This window comes from Prosopis cineraria, unplaced genomic scaffold (genome assembly GCF_029017545.1).
Source record: "Prosopis cineraria cultivar Desert tree isolate PC_DT_omini unplaced genomic scaffold, ASM2901754v1 PC4, whole genome shotgun sequence".
Classification (NCBI taxonomy): domain Eukaryota; kingdom Viridiplantae; phylum Streptophyta; class Magnoliopsida; order Fabales; family Fabaceae; genus Prosopis; species Prosopis cineraria.
The window spans coordinates 6218901-6228201 of record NW_026555335.1 but is presented as its reverse complement, the minus strand read 5'-3'; the positions used below and the strand labels follow the sequence as shown (position 1 = coordinate 6228201).

The following is a 9301-nucleotide window of genomic DNA, read 5'->3' as shown; positions in this document are numbered from 1 at the left end:
GGCCCCCTTCACGAGTAAAGATTCCACTTCACCCAATCCGCACCTGCCAGGTTAGTGAAGGTACTCCAGCATTCCTCTCTAACAAGAGGTTTGGTGTGATGTAGAAGCTAGCGTGGATCTATTCTCCAAATTGCAAAATCTTGTACTTTTCGATTCCATATCTTGATACTTGTCACACCTCGGAATAGAAGTCGGCAACGTAATATGTGTGTATACTGTATAGGTGGGAATGCCTAATGTGGATTGTGACATGCCACGTGTTTTTTTTTTTTTTGCCCTTTTGACATGACACTCAATTTCTTGATGCCCATACAAATTCCACATGCGCACATGGCCAACCGGCCGCCGCCACCTAGTTAGCATGAAAGATTTAGATTTTTAATCTCTGAAGTGAAGAAAATAAAAGGAAAAAAATTAATAGAAATGAAAAAAATAATAAATCTTGTATGTAATCTTTCCTCGTATTATAATTATTCTCTTCACATTCAAAAAAACAAAAATTATATACTACTTCACATGTTCCAAAGTACAAAACATCACTTATTAAACAGCAGTTAATACAATTTTTTTTTTTCAATGTTGCCCTCTTTTCACAATCTCCTATCCGAACATGCCTTTGACGAACCAAAGTCATCCCCAATCAGCTCTAAGAAAAATTGAAATTCTTTTTTCTTTCTTTTTGGATACAAGAAAATTGAAATTCTGAATAATAGCACCCACTGTGAAAGATTGAAAACACGAGGGATTTTTTTCGCCTTTCATTATTAGATTTTTTTTTTTGGGGTTATGGCTAAAAAGTACAGCCAAGATAATATCCTCATAAAATTGGAAATCACCTTAGTGAAATGTGTAACCTAATTTAGGAGGCATCTCAAAAAAAAAAAAAATTACGAATTGGCTGTGTTCATATCTAGTTGTACAAGGTGAATAAAACATAAGTTCATACCCCCACCAAATGAGGTTGTTTAAGAGTTACATCAAAGTGGGTCATCTCCTACACTAGCCATTCATGGTGGATAGGGTTCCAGTTGTGGATAGACTCTACTCCATCTCACCCAACAAGTCTTTGGACGTTCAGATTCTACTACCTAGGCACCGTCCCCTCAAATAATGCAATCCACACGACATACATTTCACCTGACCAAGGAGCAGACTAGGAACGTCCGGCTACTCAACATCTGCAACACAAAAGCATTGCCAAAAATGAACGAAATTAATGTAACTTTCTCAGTTGAAATTCTGAGGCTAAAATGCTCAGAACCCATGCCTTGATTTTGGCATATTACTACCCATTATTTAATTAGATGAATTTTCCATCCACCAGATTGCTTTATAGGCATAGTTATAACCTTTTGGATTGAATGTACGAAAAAACCAAGATCCAGAAGTTAATAATCCTTCCATCAATGCAATAGCTGATATCAGTCGGTGCACTTACGAATTCACCATGGTATTCTACTAGCCCTCAGGGCGTGTAAAAATTTTATTAACAAGAGAACAAGAAATTGTCATACCTTTTTCCTAATTACAGGACGGGAGGCCATGATAAGTGTTTTCACTTATAGGGGGCAAATATGATCGAAGAGTTGTGGCCTCCAAAACCAAATGAATTGGACAAGGCAGCCTTGACATCCAATCTCTCTTTCTTTGGGCCCACAAGAACTCTCGGGTCCTGATTTGTTTCCAAATAATCAAATTAGATAATTTTGTCTCCTATAAGCAATAATAGAACATATGCTCTCAGACAAAACGAGAATGATGCACAAGCAACATACCACTCCTGCATCTGGGTCATCAAGGTTAATATTTGGATGAACCCACCCACTTCGTATGGCCTACATAAGCAATAAAACGAAGTTCTAAACTTTTCAGATGTAACAAATATTTATTACAAATTTAATTAAGATGTATTTCATTGGGAACCTGTACTGTTGCCACAGCTTCCACACCTCCAGCTGCCCCTAGTAAGTGACCGATCATAGATTTTGTAGAATTCACCTTGAGCTGTACAAAGGGATCTTCGTTAGCATTTATAAAATATGGCAATTGGGAGCATTAATTAAAACAACCGAAAAAGAAAGAGAGAGGATAAAGTCAACTTGAATTTAGTAAGCAATAGAACAAGAGTCATAGCAACATGAAAGAAAACTCACCTCAGGATTTTGGCCAAAACAATGAACAAGAGCCTGGTACTCCTTAAGATCTCCAGCTGGCGTGGATGTGGCATGTGCGTTTATGTAGTTCACATCCTCCTTAGATACTCCAGACTGAGCTAATGCCTTTTCAATGCAGAGTATAACGCCAACTCCTGTTTGAGATAGAAAAATAGGACATGAAAGCTTAGGTCAGAGATAATCTGCAGGTTTAGGTGGTTACAGCATGCTGTCATATACTTCATTATCAGCCATCAACACTCACCATTAATTATTAATAATGCAATAAATAATCAAAGGCTATAGCAATATGACAAAAATTTTCATTAATAAGGGACGTGCCAGATTATAGAAGATTAATTCTACTTTTCTGTGATTGTTACCCTGATATGCAATCATTGACCATTTATGCCATAAGATGATTAGATGACATGGATTATGGAAGCTATTCATACTTTTATCTCAAGATGTGTCAGTTGAATTTTATGCATGACGGTCAATGTGCATCATAAAAACAGTATATGAAGAGACAAAGTAACAATAAGATAAAACAACACCCCAAAAAAAAAAATGAAGGCACAACAGGCAAAACTGTAATTTATATATCATCTGAAAATTAAGCTTAGATCCACTACAGTGGTGCTGTGATGCTGTAAGTGAGGGAATGACACTAAGAAATAGGGCTGCAAGGGAATCTAAATCTACATACACACATTCTAATTTTTTTTCCTCTCTCTCTCTCTTTCACAACGCTATATGCTGTAAACTATTTAATGCAGAGGATTTGAACTCTTGAAACTTGCACTGCTAGCTCCAAAAAAAATTTTGGGGAAAAAGGCAATGGTGCTGGCGTGAGTTTTCTTGCAATAAGTCAAGGTCCATAGATGAGGTGATAACCAAATTGTTAAATAAAGACCCATCATTGAAAGTCATGATGTTCACTTCGGCCAGAAGAATAGTATGGAATTCAAGACCAAAAAAAAAAAAAATGCCAGAATCAACAATAATGAACAAATACGAAGAATCATGAACTTGTGTCTGATATTCAATCAACATAGATAAGTCACTAATCCAGAATCCTTTGGCAAAACTTGAATAAATTTAAAGTTCCTTCCAGACTAGGGTTGGGAGAGAATGAGTTTTTCTCTTTTTCTTTTTACCAAGATTAAATCAAATAAGAGAAACTACGTTTTGAGTGTTTTAATTCGGCAAAATTCTTCAAGTGATCTAATGGCAGGTGCCATTTTCAATCAGCCATCTCATCAACTTCAATCACATACTTCAAAGACTAATTTTCTAATACATGTAAAATAATAGTAGCAGTAGAAGAAGAAGAAGAAGAAATGAAATCTTGGGTTGGAAAGCCTCCCCAACTTTGATAGGATGGGCCAAGAAAAACAAATATAAGCCCGGATAAAAAAAATGCCCAAAAATATGAGCTTGTTAAAAATAAAAACATAAAAAATGGTCAAGCTCAGGCTTTTTTTGGCCTAGTCTGAACAATTCTTTTTATCATTTCATTCTGATGCTTTAAAATTATGTCAGGATTTTTTAAAAATTTTCCTTCCACTTTATGCTTTCTCCACTAAGGAAATAGAGAATCAATTATTAATATAATTTGAAGAAAGAAGGCAATTTTCAGTGTTGGTATCAATATTATAATTAAATCTTGTGGCCATTGTAAGTTTTAATAGAAAGGGTTCCCTACAGGTCTAGAACTTTTGACAATACCCTTTTATCACGTCCTAACCAGCCAGAGGACCTTTTAAGCCCTGGTAATAGGAATAAAGATAATCTCATAAGGCAGTAGTAGCAATGTTTTACCATCGGGACGAGGCTCAGTCACATGATAAGCGTCACATGTGAAGCTTCCACCAAGAAACTCTGCATATATGTTTGCACCTCTTTTCTGCAATATCAGAAGTTGGATGACAACATACAATTGCTTGATTCATTTACGAAAATGATCTTATTCTTTGGTATTGTAACGTTATGAATTTGAAAATAATATACTGACGGAATGAGAAACAACAGGCATAGGCAATGGCAATGAGAAGTAACACAAAAGATAACCAGGGTCCTATAATGTGTTTTAGTACTCTTGTAACAGATTAATCAGAGAAAATCAATAGATTACGAAAATAAATGTTGGAGTAAGATACTTCATTATGATGCGTAACTCCTTAAGATGAGTTGAATCCTCAATTGCAGTCAAATAAAGGTACCTTGGCATGCTCCAGTTCTTCTAAAAGCAAAACACCTGCACCTTCCCCCATGACAAATCCATCACGATTCTGAAATGACAAAGGTAATCAGGTGGTTAGAATGTAAAACAAGTGCTGGACAAGGTTAAACCATCAAGGAAAGGAAGAGGATGATAGGGAAACTAAAATTTCTACAATTTTTTGAATCATTTTCAATAGTAAAACATGCATAAGTCTATTAAAATGTCAAAATTGTTCCGACCTGAAGCGTATTGTCACTGATACTGTAAACTTGGCTCATTTTTTAAGATAGAGAAAAATTTCTCATCACTCTTGTTCTGTTAAATTCATTCACAGTTTCTTTTTTACACTTTCCCTTCACTCCTAAAAGTGGGTATTATGAATGCCCAGCATTTCAGACTTAATCACATTTTTCACATCTTGGTGGTTTCTTTTGCATCCTATTCGCATCTGAATGACAACTTTTGGTGTTTTCTGACGGATTAATATTCGAGGTGGGGAAAGTCAGGATAAGCAGTCAAAGTTGAGTTGTAAGCCTTCCTGTCAGTAGAATGACTTATGAAAGTAAGATCCATTAACTATTACAGAATATGAAGATATATTCAATCATCCATGGGAGTTTCTATTTATAGTTCTCTGTAATTTAATGAAAGCTCAGAAATGAGAGTGGAGAAAATAAACAAGAAATAAATAGATCGTGGATTTCTTTGTATTACAGTATCCCAAGGCCGTGAAGCCTTGGCAGGATCACTATTCCTCTGTGAAAGTGCTCTGCATGCCACAAAGCCTCCCAAACCTGAACCGGCCAATTATTGTTGGATAATTATCAGAGTTATGCCAATATAATTTCCTACAAGCAAAAGGAATGAGCCACAAGAAAGAAACTTAAATACCAATAGGTATAATAGCAGCATCAGAACCACCACAAAGCATCACGTCCTGCAGATAAATTACATGATTAAGCAAAATTTTTTAATGAAAATATGATGCCCTCCACTAAAATAACCATATCATTAGGGTATTAAATACTCCTTATGTCAGAAAGAAACAGAAAAGTTGGGGGAAACCAGAAATAGCACAATCCATTGAACAAGAAGCAAAAGACTCACAGCTTCCCCTCTAATAATATGGTTTGCTGCATTCAATATGCAAAAGTTGCTTGTGGCACAAGCTGTAGAGATTGAATAATTGGGGCCCATCCATCCCTGGAATCATTAAACGAGTTATGACAAAAACTTGACAAAAACCAAGACACCCATTTATGGTGTCTAGATAATGCGCACCAAATTTAATTTAACCAGACCAGATCCATCGCAAGCATGGCGGAACCCATATTTGTAGTAGCAAAAGGTACACAAAAAGGATTCATCTTCTTATACGAGACTCGTAAAGCCTCAATAGCATCATTAAAGACCTGTTCCAAAAAGAATAAATCAATGCAAAGAACTAGCACAGTACGCATGGCTCCATCTTGGATTGCATTTAACAACAATAGCAAGTGAAAAGATCAGCAGATATTCCGTCTTCCTACACATGATATGATGCACCTTAAAAGAAAATCAAGAGCTTGATATGACAGCACTTTTTAATCTCTTTCAATTGTACAGTCTCAAATTGAATAAATGTTAAGATTACCTTCATGCCACCCATAGCTGAGCCAATCAAAACTCCACATTTTTCTTTATTTAACTCATCCATTACATCGTCAGTAATCCCACCATCAACCAGGGCCTTTTTTCCAGCTGTTAGTAAATAAAGCATAAATTTATCCATCCTCTTTGAAAGTTTAGGTGCTACCCAGCCTTCACTTGAGAAAGACTTTATCTCACCAGCAATCCTCTGAAGATAGTAAGCAATGAGGGAAAAAAAAGCAACAGCAGGCAACAACTCAAAATACAATTAAAAGAAATATAATATACCGTTGGATATTCAGCACAGTCAAAAGTCTCAATGTCACTTATGCCACTAACACCATCAAGTAAATTATTATAAAAGGTTTCAGGATCATGCCCAAGTGGCGTAACCACACCCATTCCAGTCACGACTACTCGTCTTTGCTTCATAGAACGTTTTTTCATTGTTGTAATCTCTTGGGCAGGTTGCACAGCTACAGCCATTGCTTTCCCCACAAATTTAAATTGCAAATCATATGTTAGCAAATATAAGATGAAATATGAATGATTAGCAACTAAACCAAGTTAAACAATCAACTTCCTTCTGTATCGCACAGCCTGACAAGTATTCTTTTCTATGGATGGGAAATTAAAGCAAAGGTGTAAATAAATGTTGAGCAGAGTACACAACCTTCCAAGTAAGATAACCTTAGTTTTAAGTAAAGAACTTCTACCCACTGATCTTGAATGGTAAAAATAAAGATCACCGTCCCGGGAATGACAATACAATAGAAACATCAACACATATGCAAGAGGTATAAGCACAGACAATGAAGAAGTCGCAATATTGAAGAACTAAGGGCAAAACCACTTTTCTGCCTTACAGGTTTGGCACTTTGGGTATGTTTTTATACGTCATGCGTCCTCCATATGCAATAATTATCCTCCCTTCACGAGTGTATTAACATACCGCCCAAATGGCAGGCGCAAGTAGTACTTCTAATAAAATTATAAAAAAGAAATGGACGACTAAGTGGAGCTATATTCCAACTCTAGAACAATACGAGCAGAAATATTATTTCCAAGAAAACAGCACACAAAATCTTTTTCCTATGCAACGTAACTTGCTCTAAAATTATGGACATCCTTCATGGTAACAAATTTTTATTTCTCCATTACCATGGATTTAATGCCTGGCTGTAACACTGCATGTAAACCGCTGTGAAGTCTAAATCGTTTTAGCACGCTCAGTAAAGCGAACTTGTGGCCCCTATAAACAATATAAATTCATCTAAAATGTGACCATAACAAATAAGAAGAAGATGCAAGCTAAAAAAAAATAGTCCAGCAGGATGCATCATATACAGAGGTGTGCCGATATCCATAGCCAAGAAGGGAGAAAGAAAAAGAATCAATGAAGGGTACAAAGTACAGTATGAGTAATCACCAGCAGGAGCTTAGGATTTAGTTTTTTTTATTCTTGGTCTTCAAGTTCTAATAAATTGTAAAATAAACAAAATTACCGGATTGGGCCGCTCGATTCACACGCCTCTGCCTGCGATTGACATAACAAGTCTTCGATCCGAACAGTAAGGAGAACCCATTGTCACCAAAGAACCCCAAAGAAGAAAGACTTTTGGAGCTGTTGTACTCATCGCAGGGTTCAAAGGCGAGACACGAGCTCATTAGACCTTGAATGCTGGATCCATAAAAAGACGAAATTGCGCCCCTGTTGAATTCGGACCTTCCACTGGCATATTTAGACACGAGTTTCCTCCGACGAGCGCAGCTGCTCATTTTCCTCGAACACTGGAGCGGATATGGGCTTCTGGAACGGTCACTCTCGCAGTCGAGCGACATGCAAGCAGCCACCAGCCAAGTGCAAAGAGGAGAAGCCATAGAAGACACAGCCATGGAAGAGCAAGAGGCTAAAATCAAAAACCCCAAGGGCAGAAAGCTAGTATGGGATACTAATCTAAGCAGGGAGAGAGAAGAAGACGAGGTTGAGAGAGTAAGTCAAAAAAGAAATGAACATAGGTAAAGGTGAAGGGGTTGATAGGGAAGAAAGTGAGATGCTGCAATGAAGGTGATGAGAGTAAGGAAGGGTCTGAAATGAAATCAGAGGCCGCATTCGATGTTTCTTAATATATTGAAGGCTTCTCAGATGCAGGTCTTGTGCAGTCTGAGCCTGAGTCCTCCCCTAGAACAGACGCTCTCTCGCTTCGTGTGGTTCAGCACTTAAGGACGAGACGACAGCGGAATAAAATAAAATGTGCGTCAGTAAAATAATTATAAAAATTGATAACCAGAATAAACAAAATTACAGAAGCAGAAATTATCAAAATAAACGAGTTCTATTACGAAATATAATTACGAGTACAAGGTTTTTAATGTTAGAATGTAAGACATTGTGAGTCCTCCAGCCTACCACTTGTTATAACCAGTACAAGGTTAGCATTTTAAGTTTTTAATGTTGGCCATCAATAATATAATTACGAAATATAAAATGGGTGATGTTTTATTTAAGTGATGATGAGGGTTGAAAAGGGATGGAGATTCTGGGGGGGAAAAACAAAGAAAGTTTTAAAATTTTATATATTTTTTATTTAAGTCACTGCATGAACTTTGATTTGATCCAATGCTAAAACTTATATCAATATTAATAATGTAGAAATGTTCTTATAATTTTAACTATTTAAAATTTTAGTCTCTATATTTTATAAAATAAAATTATGAAAATCAAAGTTATTTCTTAAATATTACTCTTAAATTATAATACAGTTCTGAAATAATTCTTAAATACAAAAGATAAGATAATTTAAAAAAATAATGTTTATTAATTATATCTTTTCAATATTATTCTTCATGTGGAGAAAGAATTAAAATAATAATAATAAAATAATGTTTTAGTACATTCTCTCCGTTTAAAAATATAAGACATTTTTAATCGAATTTCATCCCTCAATAAAATAATTACCTACTTTTCAACTAACCTTATTTTTTTATATTTATCCCTATTAAATACTTTATAATAAATATAAATTATTATTAAAATGGGCACTTAAAAAAAAAACAGTGATTACACCTCAAAAGACTAAAAATGCCTTACATTTTTTAACGGTAAAAATAATGACTTAGCGTATGCAAGAGAATTTTTAGAACTTTATAATTTTATTATGAACAAGTAAATTCATAAAGTGTCATTATTGTGTTTTATTAGTTTGCACAATTTTATCTCAAATTATCTTATAATTTAAAATAGAGAAAGTAATAATTAATATTTTAAATAGTTACAATTATAGAACTTACT

The 9301-nt window shown here is 35.3% G+C and overlaps 1 protein-coding gene across 2 annotated transcripts; it reads right to left on the bottom strand.

The window, feature by feature from the left end:
- Positions 1 to 722: 722 nt before the first annotated feature.
- LOC129308547 (3-oxoacyl-[acyl-carrier-protein] synthase II, chloroplastic) lies at positions 723 to 8219 on the bottom strand. Of its 2 annotated transcripts, none has more exons than XM_054949715.1 (14): positions 7515 to 8219; positions 6298 to 6485; positions 6014 to 6217; positions 5682 to 5792; positions 5488 to 5583; positions 5272 to 5317; positions 5095 to 5174; positions 4379 to 4447; positions 3978 to 4062; positions 2154 to 2308; positions 1924 to 2004; positions 1776 to 1835; positions 1515 to 1672; positions 723 to 1178 (listed from the first exon to the last, which is right to left on the bottom strand). In XM_054949715.1, exons 1-13 carry the CDS (start codon positions 7903 to 7905, stop codon positions 1556 to 1558), a joined length of 1683 nt encoding a protein of 560 aa, XP_054805690.1. In that variant the 5' UTR covers positions 7906 to 8219; the 3' UTR covers positions 723 to 1178; positions 1515 to 1555. The 2 variants fall into 2 exon arrangements, with proteins under 2 accessions (XP_054805690.1, XP_054805689.1); XM_054949714.1 differs by having other exon boundaries at positions 6298 to 6497; positions 7515 to 8218.
- Positions 8220 to 9301: the final 1082 nt, after the last annotated feature.